Consider the following 18,938-nt stretch of genomic DNA (forward strand, 5'->3'; position numbering starts at 1 on the left):
ATTCAGTTTTTTTAGAAATTGGTTTTGTATCACATAATATTATATTATAATTATAATATTTGTTAAAACAAATTCTCATAAAGACAAGATCAAACAAGCTCACAAACCCATGATCAAGTGACGTAAGGTACACTTATCAGCTGAAATTACTACGTAATTTAGCCGTTATGCTTTGTTGTTCATAATTATAACGGGAATTTATTAATATAACGGACTTGTTTCAAAAACAAATTAGATATTATTGTATAGTTTTTAAAACATTATAATGCTTGAAAATGTTGTTGTATAACTTGATTTTAGTCATTACACATATAATTGTAATTAAATTATTAATCAATAAAGTTCTGATTTGAATTAAAAAAAGTGTAGAAGATTGAAGTTGAATCTCACAGCTCAAAGCGATAAATGATGGAGCTTTCAAAACAACAACGTGTCAAGTCTGACTTCACTCTCTCTCTCTCTCTCTCTCTCTCTCCATTTTACATTCTCCGTAGACTTACCAACGGTTCGCCGACACTCTGCGGCGGCGGCGCTACTCCTCGGCATTGGTATCTTCCAGAAGCGTCTTCTTCAACCACCGCATCACTGTAATAACTTACTACTGTCTTCTCTTCTTTCTCTCCCATCTCACCCTTGTGCATTGATTTGTTCTCTTGGCTGCGACTACTTTAAATTCTGGTGCTTTTAGTTCATTTTCACTTAAATCTGCATAATACAGTTCTAGGTTTAGCTGACATTTTGTACAGTTTTATATTTGATTGTTCATCTATCATGGGCAATTGGGCATTTAACATTTTGTTTCTGATCTGAGTTCACTGTCTGTCTTGAACTTTTTTAAGGAACCCATTATCTTGATTGGAAAATCCTCTACTTATTGCAGGTCCGATCTTTAACTGTCTTTTTAATTTCTCATTGTTCACTATTGTGTTTAACAAGCAGATAGATACTTCGTTTGAGGGGCTCCATTACCAGAATAGTCCACTTATGCTAAAACATTCAATTTACTGGCTTATTTGTTTCTGTTTTCATTGATTTAGGCATATAAAATGATTGGATCATTTCTCACCAGAGGGCTCGGGTAAGCAGTCGATAAACTTGTGATTACATTTCTTATAATGTTATTAGTCTTTAAAACTGCTCTGGGTTCTTTCTTGTATCTCCAGGATGGTGTTTGGTTATGCATACCCAGCTTATGAATGTTTCAAGTGTGTAGAGAAGAACAAACCAGACATTATGGAGCTTCGCTTTTGGTGCCAGTATTGGTATCAAATTTGAGCACTACTTAATCTGGTTTGAGTCTCATCTTGCCAAGTGCATCATCACTAAGGACATCATAATTTTGCGATTGTCAGGATTTTGGTAGCTGTTTTGACAGTTTCTGAGAGAATTGGCGATACTTTCATTTCATGGTTAGTCGTGCTATCTATCTATAAATGGTTTTGTTCCAATTTGTTTTTTCTTAATAATCGAGTTTTTACCATTTTGAAGGGTTCCAATGTATAGTGAAGCTAAATTGGCATTTTTCATATATTTGTGGTACCCCAAAACTAAGGTGTGTGTGTGTGTTCACTCCTCTGTGCAATAGTGATGACTATGGCATATATAAATTTTCGTGTTGTTTGGTTATAACAGGGTACAACATACGTCTATGACTCATTCTTTAAGCCATATGTAGCAAAGCATGAAACAGAAATTGATCGCAATTTATTAGAACTGAGGACTAGGGCTGGAGATGTTGCAGTTGTGTATTGGCAGAAAGCTGCTAACTATGGTCAAACCAGAGTGTTTGAGATTCTTCACTACTTTTCTGCACAATCATCTACACCAAGACAACAAACCACACAGGTATAGATATATAATCTCATTTAGCTGACATAATACGCATTAATGGTTTTGTTGAATGCTAAACCAAATGAAAACATCCGAATTTTAAGTACTTAAAGGTTCAGTTCAAGTTATCTTTTGTAGGTTCTTAATATATTATCGAGTCAAGTCATTAAAATTAGCATTGAACACTAAATTTTCAATTGTGTGTTAGCTTATACTGAACTGGCTCTTATGAACCAGCAGCAGACTACTTCTACTGGACAGAAACCAGGACCTAAGGTTCGCCAACAAGAACCCAAGGACAACCCGCCTTCTCCAACTTCCAGTAGAACATCTTCTTCTAGTAGTCATCATAAAGAAGAAGACGTATCGGTAGATAAGTTGATCCCTTCTCAAGTCGCTAGAACCAGTTCTCTCCCAGGAAGTTTAAATGTTCTAAAGAAAACACTAGTGGATAATTCGAAGCCTCCAAGAAAAGGTGAAGAATCTGAGGCAATGCAGATTGAACTAGTGGCCTCGTCGTCTTCTTCCTCTTCCACTTCTACTTCAGCAAACGAAAAAATGGACAAACCAATTGGGCAAGAGATGGTAGATAATAGTATCCGAGGCATGCGATCAAGATTGAGGAAAACACGCAGTAGCACATAATAATTGTATCCACTTTTTCTTTATGCTATAATAAAATTAGACCCATCTACTCAATTTGCATTATTTTGTTGTACTTGAAATTTGAAACACTTGTATTACTTTTATTGTAGTATTTATAGATGATGACAACAATTGCAGAGCGCCAACCCTACCCTACCTTGAAGTGGTGGGTGGACCAGTCAGATAATAAAGGAAATTAAAACAGAGCCAGCCACACAAAAGAGATAGAATTCTAATATGGTTTCATTTCATCCAAATAACGCAACGTAGACACTTGCCCTCCACAAGTAAATCAAAAGCTTTGTTAATGTCTTCAAACCCAACCTCATGCGTTACAAACGGATCCAGCTGAAGTTCCTGATCATGATTCATAACTTCATTAGCATTTTTTGTGATTGGAAAGAAAGAACTTATTGGTGATTTTTGTACCTTGTCCATGTAATGCTTTAGGAGAATGGGAATGTCCACTTTGGCCTTTAGTCCTCCGAACAAAGATCCCATTAGTGTTTTCCCACTATGAAGAACTTCATAACATGATAAGTTGATGTTTGTGCCCGCAGCAACACCTAACACAATCGTTTTCCCCCAACCCTTTCGACAGCTTGCGTAGGCTTCCTCAATCAATGAGGCCAGCCCCACGCATTCAAAGCAATAGTCTGCCCCTCCACCTGTCATCTCAATTATCACCTGCACCATAAGCACTTTCAAATTCGGTTCGAGCAGAGTTCAGTTTAGACCAAAAACTTACCTGGCTAACAGATTTATCCCCGCACTCAGAGGGGTTCACAAAATCAGTCACTCCAAAAGTCTTCCCTGAATCAACATGATGAAATCATTTCTTAACAACTTTGATCAACCAATTCATTAATTATTAAGAATGAATTTTATTTAATTACCTATTTCAAACTTTTTCCCATTCAAATCCACTCCTATAATTCTCGACGCACCACGCAATCTTGCTCCCTCCGCCACCTATAATATTTCTCCACATTTAGTTTGGAACAAGGAAGGAGAAAAGTGTATCATCAGTCAATAGTTACTTACAGCTAATCCAATTGCTCCCAAACCGAATACAGCAACAGTAGATCCTGCTTCGACATCAGCAGTTCTCCAAGCAGCTCCAACGCCTGAAACATCTTTAAGTATTAAAAAGGAACGAAACCAAACGAAAAAACTGAATTAGTCTAGAGTACGTACGTACCTGTGGAGATACCGCAGCTGAGGAGACATGCTCTGTTTGGTGGGACAGAAGGATCATCAATCTTGACTAAATGAGCCACATCCACCACTGTGTACTCACTAAAACTCGAAACAAAGAGGAAATGGTATAATGCATTTCCATTCACATCACTGAATCTGCTGGTCTCTTCCCTGTGCATCCATGGAGAGACTTTGAAAGGGAGTTTTGAGCAGAGGTTGCTCTTTTTCGACTTGCAATCTTCACATTCCCCGCAATCCGACAGGAAGGTAGGAATCACGTAATCTCCTTCACTTACCTCATCTACATCCTCACCAGTGCTCTCCACAACCCTTCAATTCAAACAAACACATAATACATCCAAATTCATGTTCATTGTTTAATATAAAGACAAGAAAGAAGATGAGATCATCAAAATATTTCAATACCCGACTGCTTCATGACCCAATATCCTCGGAAAACACCCAGGAGGATCCTTTATGATGAAAAGTTAAGTTATCAAAACAATCAAAGAGAGAACCATCTACCTTCAAGTTCAAGCCATGATAAAAAAAAACAGAGACATAATAAGTAAGAGAGAAAACCTTCATTTTCCAAAACAGTAAATCACTGTGACAGAGAGACGTGCAAATGATTCTGATGCGAACTTCACGTGTCTTCGGGGCCGCAACTATCACCTCTTCTATCAGCAGAGGCTCCCCTGGGGCGCGAGCAATTGCCGCTGCCGTGAAATTGAAATTCGTTACACAACTAGATTCTAAAAGAGAGAGCCGGGGATTGATTATTAATTACCTCTGCATCGGATGGGATTTCCAGCAATGGGTTTGGTGATTTGGGCCACCTCCATTGTTGATTCGATTGTTCCGAGCGAGCGAACAAAGTAGTAAGCTTTTTAAGGACGTTCGCTGCTCAAGTCATGTGACACACATCACCTCCTCCTGTTAAGCCATAATTATAGGATTATTATTATTATTAAGTTAACTTTCAGTTCAGACAACTTTCCATCGCTGAATCGCATGTCTCTAATCTCCTTTCGTCACGTCAAGTTTTTCTTTCTTTGTCTCCTTTTCTTACTCTTTTATCTTTTTTAACAAAAGTAATATTGACTTATTCAATCTTTTCTTTATCGATTCAAATTGGATGGTAAGTTTTTTCATTTTAAAAAAAAATGTATTTGGTATAAAATATTTAAAAATTCACTTTTTACCTTAAAAAAATTCACTTTTTACCTTAAAAAAATTCACTTTTTACCTTAAAAAAATTCACTTTTTACATAAAAAAAAAAAAAGTTTTATATCATTCAATTAAAGCTTTTATATTAAATAAAAATAAAATTACTTTTCACTTTTTATTTTTACAATAATCAAAATTTATAATTATGAGAAAATTATATTTTTTTTAAAATATATTAGGTAGGACTTGTTATATGGTTATTTAAATAAGGAATAATTAAATCTTTTTCACCAACTTTATATCAACTCTCCGATCATAATACTTTTTATAAAAGATTTTGGTTGGTATACTATTAATTAAAAGATTTTTTTTTTATCAATTTTAAAATTTAATGTTTTCAACTTTTTTGTTTTTTTAATTTATTTTTATTGAACTTTTTGTTTAATAATATTTTTTAAAAATAATATAATTACTTTTTTATTAAAAACTTTTTTTACTTAATAATCATAATATAAAATTTTATGTAAATAATGTACAATTATAATAATATTATAAATTAAAATAATTATTATTTATCAATTATCTCAAATAAATTAAAATAGAATAGAATAATTTTTATTTGTATATTATTTAATTATATATATTTTATCATATTTATGAATTTATTTTATATATATATATATAAATAATTAATAATTTTAAAATATTAATATATTAATATAAAATTAGATATAAATAATGTGTTAAATATATTAGTTATTCTAATTAAGTTTTTAACAAAATTTATAATTATATTAAATTTTTTAAAAATATAATTGAGAAGAAGACCATTACATTTAATAATTAATATTATAACCTATTTTAAAATAATTAAGTAAAATAAACTAATATAAATATAATTTAAATATTTTTTTATTAAAAAATAAAAAAATAAAGTTGGTATTCATTAATTATAATATTAATTAATATATTTTTATTGTGTATGTATTGGTTAAAAGCTATTTGACTGTTATTTTATATTCTACTAATTAAATAATGAAGTCGACATAACAGTTGACTGTTGAGATTGATTTAAATGTTCAACTTAGAGCGAGCTAAAATAGTGTTAGATTTTAGGTTCCAAAATGTCTTATATATTTTTAAGTTGACATAAGCAGAGCAATATCAAAATTTAAGTACAAAAATAACAAACTTGCATACAAAGTACTATAAACTGCTGTGATTTATAAGTGTTGATATATAATTTACTCATTCCTATTTATCAAGGATAAAAAAAAAATAGAAATACTATTATTGAGACCTAACTTATGCAATGGGTCCACCGATGAATTAATAATAAAAACAAAACAGAGCAACCTGGAAAGGGCTATCTGCTTTTTTCCATAAGCTTCTTTCTTTTTTTACTTTCTTTAAAACATGGTGTGGTCGGCAAAACATTTACAAAATCCATCATAACTCATGCAAAGACAATATCCCAAAATCTTGTTATGTAAGGGTTTTGCGGTCTGTTTAATATTGTTCATAGTGGCATGCATGCATGGAGATGAGGACAGGTCAATATTTTGGTTGTAATACAAAGTTAGCATGTTATAATTATGTTACTCATTCTACAAATGTCCAAAGATCCTAACCAGGAATGATTTAGACAAAGCGTCAACCAATAAAACTATAAACGGATAGCATTAAAAATAAAGTTTGTCTTTCCAAATTAGTAGATTTAACTTATAAATGTAATTTATATATATTGTACATGTGACCATAAAGGCTAAAGTAGATTGAGACCACATTTGATTCAGCGTTTAAACATTACTTATCGTGTTTGCGTAATAATGTGTTAGAGTATTAACGCAAAAATTATAATCAACACATTTTTTGTTTAAACGTAATTTTCTCTCATTCAGCGTTTAATTGTATAATCTCAGTATTTAATATTTTTTTATTCATTTTCTCGTCTATTCCATATTTTCTAATATATTTTATTTATTCTCTCTCATTTATTCAATCTATTTTTTATATTTTTTTAATAATTCTATCTCATTTTTTTCATTTCTTTCTAATTTTTTTTATATATTTATATAAAATTATTATAATAATAATAATAAAACATAAATATATATATATATATCTTCACCTTCTTCATTAAAATATTTTTAAAAAAATTAATTTATATTAAAAATTGAAGAAAAAAATTAAGTAAAACGACAAAATGACATGAAATGAAAAAGTTAAAAAAAATTAAAAAGGAGAAAAAACGGTATTTAATAAGTTGTTGATTTCGTAAGTTTTCGAGAAAAACTATTAACTCCTCGAAAGACTCTATTGGCATTCATATCAAACCTAACAAATGTCATTTATAAATTTTAAATAATAACATGCTAATACTCAAGAGTAATGGGAGATAGCATAAATTTGATGTTATGAATGGTGTTGGGAATGATGTGTCAACACGTGATTGAACTTAAATTTAATAAGAGAAAGCAATTTAATTTTTTAAGTTCTATCACGTGTTACCACATCATTTCCGACAACATTAATGACACTAAATTTTCGTTCTTTATCATTACTCAATATTATATATATATATTATATTATATTATATTATATTATATTCAAACTATATATTTAAAATTATATATTAATAATTATTTTATAAAAATTAATATATTAATATTTATTTTAAAATATATTATTTTTTAATTTAAATAATTTATTAATATTTAAAATAAAATTAATAATATATATATATTTTACATTATATATAATTTTAATTATTAAATAATATTATAAATATAAAAAATAAATAAGTTAGACGTATAAAAGTTGAATCAAACTTATAATCCAAGAGTTAATAATTAAATAAGCTTAATCATATAATAATAAACGTACCATTAACAAGTAATCCTAATGTGAATGGATTACCAAGGATTTTTATTCTTCTTAGCCTATATTGTTACTTCAATGAATTAGGTTGAGAATAATCTGAAACAAAATAAGATCGATCATGAGATATCTTTCTGTAATTTGTTGAAATCTTTCTTTGGTTGCGTGAAGATTAAGATTCTGAAATCTATCATTTTTTCTTAACATGTGTTATTTTGGATTATGCGAATCATGTTAATTGTTGTCTCCTTAATTTGATTGATCACATCTTAATTTCCAGCCTCCTCTAGCCACTATTACTATTGTTATTGTTTGTTCGATGAATATATAGTTTTGGCGAGCGAGTTGAATGAATTACCGATGTCAAATTAAACTCATGAACTCTGAATTAACTCCTTCAAAATTTAAAGTATAAAAGTCTATTTTTATTATATTCATTCATGCATGCACATTTAATAAAAATAAGAAGAAAAAAGAAGTTTTAAGCCATCTTTAAAATTGGAACATAAATTTGAGTATTTGTTTTTTCAATTTAGAAAGTTATATAGGTTGATCACCTCTAATCTAAGTCATGAACTTCACGTACTTAGCTTAAGGTACTGTTACAAGTGTGAATCAAACATTCAAACAATTATGAGCAATGCGCGCATGATCTGTTTTAATTTGTTAAATCAATCAAGGGTTGTGGAGGAGGATCAAGTAAGCCAAGGAGATTACGTGATCCCAACTTTCTTTCATGGAAGATTGTGGTACGTACGTGAATGTATATAAAGATTGCAAGTCCAAAAAGAGCAACCTTTGCCCAATTGGATGCATATGATGCCAAGAAAGTTGGGATCACGTAGTCCCACCAAACAGAGCGCATGTCTCCTCAGCTGCGGTGTCTCCACAGATACTCTAAACTAATTCAGAAGTTCATCTTTTGGATTGTCTTGTTTATAGATTTGATTATTAGCACGAGGGTTTTCAGGTGTTGGGAGCTGTTTTATTGCGTTATTTGAATGAAATGTAAGGAGTTGGAGGTGTCCCGTTTTTATTTTCATCATTCAGAGTTGAGTTTGTGTGGTATTTTGTTCGATGGCATCTTATTTAGTCATATCATACTTTTTATCCCGTCGTTTGCTGTTTATATATATCTGATTTTGTTTGTAATGTTTTTTCAAATCCGTCCCCGTTTGTAGAGGTAAAAAAGACGAAATTATTGAATTTTGAGTTGTTTTCATGTTTTCTATAATTAATTATTTGATTTATATTTAATATAAAAGTCCCTCTTAAATATTAATACATTTTAAATCTTTATAAAATAAAAAACCAAACATTAAAATATCTAAGTATAATTTTTATTGTGATTACAAAAATAAATAAATATATCAAACAACATTTATTATGTACTCTCACATTTGCATTTGTACCCATGTCTGATAAGATGTTATTTGAAATTTTAAACAAATTATTATTCCATCATCGATCACTTATTTTTATAAATCACTTTATAAACTAAAACACCAAATAAAACAAGCCAAAATGAAAAAGTGTTTTCCAACATTTATGATATTACTCATAATAGGGATAAAATAGAGGGTCACACAACAACAACAACAAAAAATAGATAGATAGAATTATTAGATAGTTTGATTTCATTTCATCCAAATAACGCAACGTAGACCCTTGCCTTCCAAGAGTAAATCAAAAGCTTTATTAATATCTTCAAACCCAACCTCATGGGTTACAAATGGATCTAGTTGAAGTTCCTGATCATCATGAATCATAATTCCATTCACGTTATTACTATTAAAAAAAAAAAAAGAAGTGGTATTTGTTGTAATTGAAAGAATCAATTTACCTTGTCCATGTAACGCTTAAGAAGAATGGGAATATCGATCTTGGCCTTTAGACCTCCGAAAAATGATCCAGTTAGTGTTTTCCCACTTTCGACGACTTCATAACACGATAAGTTGAAGGTTGTTCCCACAGAAACTCCTAATACAACCGTCTTTCCCCAACCCTTCCGGCAGCTTGCGTAGGCTTCCTCAATCAGCGATGCCAGTCCCACACACTCAAAACAATAGTCTGCCCCTCCATCCGTCATCTCATTTATCACCTGCACCGCACCATTAAGCCCTTTCAAATTCAGTTCCAAGAGTTCAGGTTCAGGTTAGAGTTTAAACTTTCATCAGCTTACCAAAAACTTACCTGGCTAACAGATTTATCCCCACACTCTTTGGGGTTCACAAAATCAGTCACTCCAAAAGTCTTCCCTGAATCATAATCAGACATGATGAAATAATTTCTTAACAACTTTGATCATTCAATTCATTCAATAATGAGAATGAAGTTTATTTAATTACCTATTTCAAACTTTTCCCCATTCATATCCACTCCTATAATCCTCGACGCCCCACACAATCTTGCTCCCTCGGCCACCTACAAAAGGGAGGTTGAAAAATGTCATTTCATCATGTTTTCTCAAAAGAAATTATATTATGATTGCGGGACTTACAGCTAATCCAATTGCCCCTAACCCGAATACAGCAACAGTAGACCCTGCTTCAACCTCTGCAGTTTTCCAAGCAGCTCCAACACCTGAAATGAAAGTTAATAACAAATCAAAAGATATATGAATTATTATGGGGGATTAAATTAAGTAGTTCCTACCAGTGGAAACACCGCAGCTAAGGAGACATGCTCTGTTTGGTGGGATAGAAGGATCAATCTTGACTAGATGAGCCACATCCACCACTGTGTACTCACTAAAACTGGAAACAAACACGGTATGAAACAATGGATTTCCATTCAAATCAGTGAATCTGCTGGTCTCTTCCCTATGCATCCAAGGGCTGATTGTGAAAGGGAGTTTTGAGCAAAGGTTGCTCTTTTTGGACTTGCAATCTTTACATTCACCGCAATCTGCCAAGAAAGTTGGGATCACGTAATCTCCTTGGCTTACTTCCTCCACATCCTCACCAGTACTCTCCACAATCCTTGATTGATTTAACAAAAACAGATCATATATATATGGCTCATAATTGTTTAGTAGTAAGTTATTCAAATGATGGAGATCAATACCCAACTGCTTCGTGACCCAATATCCTTGGAAAACACCCGGTAGGATCCTTAATTCATCATCAAATTCCATTAATTAATTGATTAATTGAACAGAGAGCTAGATCGAGAAAGAAGAAAAGAAAAGAACCTTCATTTTCCAGACAGTTATATCGCTGTGACAGAGAGATGTGCAAATGATTCTGATGCGAACTTCATGCCGTTTTGGGGGCGCGACCATGACCTCTTCTATCACCAGAGGCTCCCCTGCTGCTCGAGCGATTGCGGCTGCCATATTTACATTTATATTATGTATAAGGAGAGAAAGTCGCCGGAGAATAGTGCTGTTATAAGACTAGTTAACTAGGCCTAGCTAGGATTGCGATTACCTCTGCACCGGATGGGTTTGTTGCTTTGCAAGGATTCTTTTGCCACTATTTCCGCCATTGTTCTTCTGAGTAAGCTTTAGTTTCCCACTTCCCCTTTTAAGCAGTATACCATAAATGGTACTCGTTTACTCAATCATGCAAGCGGTTGGACTTTTGGTTTCTTAATAAATAGTATTTTTTATAAATTAATTTTATTATTATGTTTTTCTTAACTTAATAAACTAGACTTATCAAGCATGAAAGCAATCGATGTAATTGAGTCGAGTTTATAGATATAAATAAAATATTTTGGATACATAATTAAATTTGACAAAATCATTCTTTTTCTTTCTCTTCTTCTATTAATAGTGTGTGTAATTGGATGAGATATTTTATTTTAAATATAAATATATATATTCTACTTTTTAGATTAATATGTTTAAATTATTAATTTTTATTATTTAATATATTCATTATAAAAGGAAATGTTCTTTTATTAAATACCTCATGCTACATTTGGTTTGTCATACTAAAATGTACTTTTTAAAAATAAAAAAACAATTGGTATTTGTCATGATCAGTATTATTAAAGTCAAAGTTTGGGCTTAGTTGAAAAAAAATATTCTTATTTTGTATTTAATTTTTTTATGTTATCTTAAAATATATAATAGTTTTGTATTTAAATTAATAAAAATAATATATTTTAATTGTTTAAATGCTTTAAAAGTGGTACTAAAATTATGATTAAAATTTTGTAAAGTAGCTTTTTACTCTGATTATTATTCAGATTTGAATGTATATATATTTTTTAAAAAGTTTTGTGTAGATATACAATTTTGATTAAAAATATTAGTTAATTTTTTTTAAAAAAAAATCTATGTATATTGTAAAAGATAAAATCGTTTAAGCAAAATAAAAAAAAATGACATGAAAAGAAAATAAATAAAAATATAAAATATAATATATAAAACAAAAAATAAAAAATGTTATTCAATATGCGAACTCGTAATTCCTTGATAATAAACGATTAACCCCGATGAACTCTACCGGCTTTTCGAAATAATCTCAGAAAGTATGATATTATATTATGAATGATACGCATTTAACGACTATGATCAATGAAAATCGACAATTTCTCTTAAACCATATAGTAAACCAAAAATTAATTGGATTGGTAACTCATTGTGTAGATATGTCATATTAGTCGTGTCAATCCAAAACTAGACAAATATTATTTCTAAAAATATTTAATTTTTAATAAATAAAATATAAATTTTCAAATTTAATATTAAATTTTATAAAATTCTAATAAAAAAAACAATCAAATTAAGATTAAGGGGTTATTTTTCTTAAAGTTATTAAGAAAACTTGGTTATTTGAAAAATAAATATTGGTAATAATTTTGAGGATTCGTTGATTATTTTTTATAAAAAAAATTAAAAATTTAATATATATAATGATAAAATAAAAAATTAATAATTTAAAAGAAATAGTATTTTAATAATTTAATTAATGAAAAAAATAATGTAATAAATGAGAGATCAGTGTGATGTAATATATTTTGGTTATAGTTATATATCACAGACCTAAGGTCCAAGCAATCCAAAATTTGGGCATTAATTAAAAAACAAGTTAAACATATTTAATTATCAAAATTATATAAAGAGAAATGATTAGGTGAGAGATTTGGTGAGGGAATAAAAGCATCCCTATCCTTATACCCATACATAGGTACAAATATGTGGCACATCATCAGCCACATTAAAAATAAATTATACCTCTCAATTTATACTTCTATTCACCAACCATCTCAAGTACAATTGTGGTCCCACCATCCATATCATTTAATTCATACAATATTTTTTAATTTAATAATTCAAGTAATTTTGTTTTATTTTTAATTATATTAATTTGTTTAAATTAAAAAAAACACATGTTAACTTTTTAGAAAAAAAGGTCATATTTATTTTTAAATGTTTATTTTTTAAAATGTTTAAAAGTTTACTTTTTAAAAATTTTAAATGTTTATTTTTTTTTCCATAAAAAGTGGGGTGGGGACCACTTTTTTTTTTTTTTTGGTATTTTCTCATTTGTACCCGGTAGCAACTACTCATCTTTCTCCCTCCAAATTTGTACTCATCTCCCCATTAGTGTACTCAGGTACAAATTCTGTCCACATTAGATTTGTACCTACCGATGGGGATGCTCTAACTTGACATAATCTTATTCGCTGAAAAAATCAAATAATTTCTCTCTTTTCTCTTTTTCCTTCCACTTTTACATTGTCAAGTTATTCTCTCACCAAATTCTTTCACCAAATTCTCTCTTTATCACTCCTCGTATATAAAATAGTTCGAAAATTATTTTTATTTATGATTCTTTAGAATGATTTGCTTTTTTAATTTTAATTTTAATTAAAATAATACATAATTAAAAATTTATTAAAAAGATATTTTAATCAATAAAATAATATTTTTAAGATAATATTTAATAAATTATCTTAAAATTATGTAAATATTATAATAATCAATTATAATAGTCAATGTGTGAGCTGTAAGCCAACCACTTATCTTCATAAATGTTTGAAAATGATTTAATGATTTATTGGATGCAAAACCGGGTGGGTGGATTATCCCGTTTCCAAGTTTCCAAACAAGTATGCCCCCACTTAGGAACAGTCCACACTCCAGTCTCATGCGTGATGCGACCTCTTAAATTATTTATATTTTTATAATATTTCATCTTCGATTTTCATCCAGCAAATTATTAAGAAAAATTATTTTAAGTGTGTTGGGTAACTTTGAAGTTGGTATTGGAATTGAAATTAACATTGAAATTAAAATTGGAGGGTCTAATTTCAATTATTATGTTTGTTAAACACTTTAATATTAAGAATTGGAATTTTAATGGAATTCAATATAATATAATTTGAGAGTTCTCAATTCCAATCTTTTTAGGTCGGAATTGTAATTTCAAATTAACACGTTTTTCTCGTTTTTGACATGTTTAATACGTTTTTCACACATAAAATAATTTATGTTTTTTTTATTGAATAACTTATTTTGTATTTACAAAGTTCTGAAAAACTCAAATAATTAAAATATTAGCCCTTGTTTATTTAAGGTAAACTTACCTGAATCCAAACAAAGTAAAGGGATGGGAGTTTCTTCTCTATACTAATCAGATAAACTCAACCCAAATTATATTATTTTAAAAATAAAATAGTTAATGTAACAATTTAAGTATAAGAAATTAAATATTATTTAATTGTAATGAGTGGTTATCTGATTCTCTCCGTCCCTAATTCTCACTATCATATCTTATCCTTATTTCTATCCCTAATTATCATTCTTTATTTAAAACCTCTAGTTTTCTATTCCTCTCTAGAAATATCATGTAGTTATATTATTTTTTTCATTTTTCTTAATATGACAATGTCATACAAAAAAAATTAGATGACTTCAGATTTTAAAAAGACCGCTCACAAACGCATTTCCCGCATCACAATATATTTTATTTTATTTGAAATCTAGAATCCAATTAAATAATTTTATTTAATATCTTAATTTAATTGTTAATTTACTTCTCAATTTATTTTAGAATTAAAATTTTAATTTATGAATAGAATTATGAAAAATGTATAATGTCTCAAGTTTTAACGTCTTAAATTTATAAAATATGAATAGAATTATGAAAAATGTATAATGTCTCAAGTTTTAACGTCTTAAATTTAATTTTATAAATTAAGAAATATTAATATTTAATGTTAAGTTTAAATAACGAAAAGAGTAATATAAATGATAACAGCGAAAAAAGTTTCAAAAATATAAGTAGGATGTTTGTAAAAAAATAATGAAAAATAAATTATTAGTTGATTAAAATTTTAAACTGTTAAATAAAAAAATATTATTATATTAATATTTGTGATATAATTATAAAAAATTATATATATATATATTTTTTAAGTTTATAATAATTATAATTTTTTAAATAATGTTTTTGTACGGGCATCCCTATTCCCTACTCTAAACCTGCCGGGCCAATAATACATGATATATACCAACAATATCTTAGGTTATATATAAATTATAGATTATTCAATATACTAAACAGTCTTTTGAAAAGTTGATAAAATGACTTATAACCTTATTTATTACATTATTTAATATAATTTATTTCATATATATATTTATAATCACTTAACTTTGTTGATTTAATTTAAAATATGTTTAAAAAATTAAATTATTTAACTTATTTTAAACAAGTAAAAAAAGTAAACATGTTACTCTAAAAAATAAATACTAAAATATTAATTAATTAATTTTTTTATTTAAATTTAATAAAATTATTAGTATATATAGTGTATTAAATTTTGTATATTTGTTTCCTTACATAACAATAAAACAATAAATTTGTTCTTATTATTTATTTTATTATAAGATTGATTAAATATAATAGTTTTGAATTATAATTAAAAATAATAATATAATTTAGTTAGTTAAATATGTTAATAATATCTTGATTTAAAGTTTAAATCTTATTAGTGTATTTTTGGACTGACAGCCGTTGGATTATTTAAATAAATAAATAAAATTAAATATTATTTTATTTACTATCCTTCACTATATCATTTAATTTATTAAATATAAAATATTTTTTATTTTAAATTATTATTTTTTAAATTATTTATATATCATATCTTTAAGTATTATTACTGCTTTTTAAAATATTATTATATATTATTATTCAAATAATTCCAATCCAAATAAGATGTGAGACGTGCAAACTAAGTGTGCAAACTAAGTGTTGTCTTGTGAACACAACTTTATTTTCTAATATAATTAAATTATCTTGCTATAAAAAAGAAAGAATAACAAATTATATATATATATATATATATATATATATATTATATATATATATATATATATATATATATATATCAAATAAAATAAAAATAAACTATTTTTTAACAATATTTAAAAATTGAGGTTGTGTTTTTTATATAATTAAATTATTTGGATATAGAAAAGAAAGAATAACAATTTATATATATATATATATATATATATATATATATATATATATTTCAAATAAAATAAAAATAAACTATTTTTAATAATTTTTAAATAAAGATGAGGTTACATTATTTGCATATAATTAAAGAGAAATGATTAGGTGAGGGAATTTGGTAAGGGACATAATCTTATAATTTTATTCGCTGAAAAAATCAAATAATTTCTCTCTTTTCTCTCTTTCCTCCCACTTTTATATTTTCCAACCAATGAATATATATCACTCCCTCACCAAATTCCCTCTCTCTATCACTCCTCATAATTAAATTATCTGGATATAGAAAAGAAATAATAACAAATTATATATATATATATTATATAATAGTTTATAGAGAAAATTCAAATTTTTATTTAGTTATTATTTCAAATAAAATAAAAATAAAAAAACAATTTTTTAACAATTTTATATAAAAATAAAGTTATGTTTTTTTCATATAATTATTAAATTAGGAAAAAAACTCATTTAGATGTATATACTTGTACAACTCGCTCATTTAAACGTATATACTAATGAAAGATCATTAAACATACTATAAAAATTTGGCTCATCTAAACGTATGTACTAATAAAAGATTATCTAAACATACTATAAAACTAGGAAAATTTTCGTACTATGCACACGGATAAGGATAAAAATAAAATAAAATAAAAAATTATAATAATATTTATTCAATGTTTAAAATTATTAAAATAAAAAATATAACGCTCTCATTACACATTTTATTCACTTCGATAAAATAACTTATTTTCTCACATTTTTCATCATATATTTTTTCTGAATGAATATCTATTTTCATAACTTTACACTTTCACTTTGTCAATCAAATATTTGATTTATATTTTTTAATAATTAGCATCATTACTCACACTTTGGTCAATTAAATATTTGATTCATATTTCTTTAACCAGTTTCTAATGATACCAGTCTATTATCCCTCGACAAACCACATCTCAATCACATTTGGTTAAATGTTATACTTGTTTTTGTTAGTTTGCAAGTTCGAAACCTACAAATAACATTTTTAAATACATTTTTAACCGTTTTATGTTTATGGGCGGGTCAACCCTTAATCCGACCCAAATATCCATTTACTCTCATATAAATATCCAAATTAACCACAGCTCTCGACCCCTGGTAATCCGGACACTTTAAAAATTAAGCATCATTATATATATATAGATTAGTTAGTTAAAAATTTGAACTTTTAATGTCTCGCGTTCATCAAATTTGATGTTGAATCTTAAATATAAAGTGTTGTTAGCCTAGTTGTTAAAGAGTTGTACTTGTTTTGTTAGGTTGCAAGTTTGAAACTTACAAATAACATTTTTAAATTTATTTTTAACCGTTTTAAGTTTATCGGCGGGTCAACCCACAATCCGACCCAAGTATTCATTTACTCTCACATAAATATTCAAATTAACCACAACTCTCGACCCGACAATCCGGACACTTTAAAAATTAAGCATCATTATATATATAGATTAGTTAGTTAAAAATTTGAACTTTTAATGTCTCGCGTTCATCAAATTTGGTGTTGAATCTTAAATATAAAGTGTTGTTATCCTAGTTGGTTAAAGAGGTGTATTTATTTTGTTAGGTTGCAAGTTCGAAACCTACAAATAAAATTTTTAAATTTATTTTAACCGTTTTAAGTTTATGGGCGGGTCAACCCACAATCCGACCCAAATATCCATTTACTCTCACATAAATATTCAAATTAACCACAGCTTTCGACCCCGCAATCCGGACACTTTAAAAATTAAGCATCATTATATATATATATATATTAGTTAGTTAAAAATTTGAACTTTTAATGTCTCGTGTTAATCAAATTTGGTGTTGAATTTTAAATATAAAGTGTTGTTAGCCTAATTGGTTAAAAAGTTGTACTTGTTTTGTTAGGTTGTAAGTTCGAAACCTATAAATAATACTTTTAAATTTATTTTTAATCGTTTTAAGTTTATGGGCGGGTCAACCCATAATCCGACCCAAGTATCCATTTACTCTCACATAAATATCCAAATTAACCACAGCTCTCGACCCGGCAATCCGGACACTTTAAAAATTAAGCATCATTATATATATATATGTAATAGTTAGTTAAAAATTTGAACTTTTAATGTCTCGCATTCATCAAATTTGATGTTGAATCTTAAATATAAAGTGTTGTTAGCCTAGTTGGTTAAAGAGTTGTATTTGTTTTGTTAGGTTGCAAGTTTAAAACCTACAAATAACATTTTTAAATTTATTTTTAACCGTTTCAAGTTTATGGGCGGGTCAACCCACAATCTGACCCAAGTATCCATTTACTCTCACATAAATATCCAAATTAACCACAACTCTCGACCCGGCAATCCAGACACTTTAAAAATTAAGCATCATTATATATATATAGATTAGTTAGTTAAAAATTTGAACTTTTAATGTCTCGCGTTCATCAAATTTGGTGTTGAATCTTAAATATAAAGTGTTGTTAGCCTAGTTGGTTAAAGAGTTGTATTTGTTTTGTTAGGTTGCAAGTTCGAAACCTACAAATAACATTTTTAAATTTATGTTAAACGTTTTAAGTTTATGGGCGGGTCAACCCACAATCCGACCAAGTATCCATTTACTCTCACATAAATATCCAAATTAACCACAGTTTTCCACCCCGCAATCCAGACATTTTAAAAATTAAGCATCATTATATATATATATTAAATTAACCACAGTTTTCCACCCCGCAA

At 28.0% G+C, this 18,938-nt stretch overlaps 3 protein-coding genes across 3 annotated transcripts; 1 reads left to right on the top strand and 2 right to left on the bottom strand.

Annotated features, from left to right (window-relative positions):
- The first annotated feature begins 403 nt into the window (after nucleotides 1-403).
- Nucleotides 404-2,677, top strand: LOC124929121 (putative HVA22-like protein g). Its single transcript, XM_047469397.1, has 7 exons — nucleotides 404-587; nucleotides 1,038-1,078; nucleotides 1,164-1,262; nucleotides 1,353-1,409; nucleotides 1,489-1,552; nucleotides 1,633-1,845; nucleotides 2,068-2,677. Exons 2-7 carry the CDS (start codon nucleotides 1,047-1,049, stop codon nucleotides 2,473-2,475), a joined length of 873 nt encoding a protein of 290 aa, XP_047325353.1. The 5' UTR covers nucleotides 404-587; nucleotides 1,038-1,046; the 3' UTR covers nucleotides 2,476-2,677.
- Nucleotides 2,550-4,632, bottom strand: LOC124929119 (alcohol dehydrogenase-like 7). The gene is made up of 9 exons (XM_047469395.1): nucleotides 4,466-4,632; nucleotides 4,258-4,394; nucleotides 4,102-4,148; nucleotides 3,677-4,005; nucleotides 3,520-3,602; nucleotides 3,372-3,447; nucleotides 3,224-3,288; nucleotides 2,905-3,162; nucleotides 2,550-2,832 (listed from the first exon to the last, which is right to left on the bottom strand). Exons 1-9 carry the CDS (start codon nucleotides 4,518-4,520, stop codon nucleotides 2,719-2,721), a joined length of 1,164 nt encoding a protein of 387 aa, XP_047325351.1. The 5' UTR covers nucleotides 4,521-4,632; the 3' UTR covers nucleotides 2,550-2,718.
- Nucleotides 4,633-9,251: 4,619 nt separating this feature from the next.
- Nucleotides 9,252-11,292, bottom strand: LOC124929120 (alcohol dehydrogenase-like 7). Its single transcript, XM_047469396.1, has 9 exons — nucleotides 11,158-11,292; nucleotides 10,920-11,056; nucleotides 10,793-10,839; nucleotides 10,382-10,707; nucleotides 10,227-10,309; nucleotides 10,075-10,150; nucleotides 9,920-9,984; nucleotides 9,570-9,827; nucleotides 9,252-9,477 (listed from the first exon to the last, which is right to left on the bottom strand). Exons 1-9 carry the CDS (start codon nucleotides 11,213-11,215, stop codon nucleotides 9,364-9,366), a joined length of 1,164 nt encoding a protein of 387 aa, XP_047325352.1. The 5' UTR covers nucleotides 11,216-11,292; the 3' UTR covers nucleotides 9,252-9,363.
- Nucleotides 11,293-18,938: the final 7,646 nt, after the last annotated feature.

Source organism: Impatiens glandulifera, chromosome 3 (genome assembly GCF_907164915.1).
Source record: "Impatiens glandulifera chromosome 3, dImpGla2.1, whole genome shotgun sequence".
In the NCBI taxonomy this organism is placed as follows: domain Eukaryota; kingdom Viridiplantae; phylum Streptophyta; class Magnoliopsida; order Ericales; family Balsaminaceae; genus Impatiens; species Impatiens glandulifera.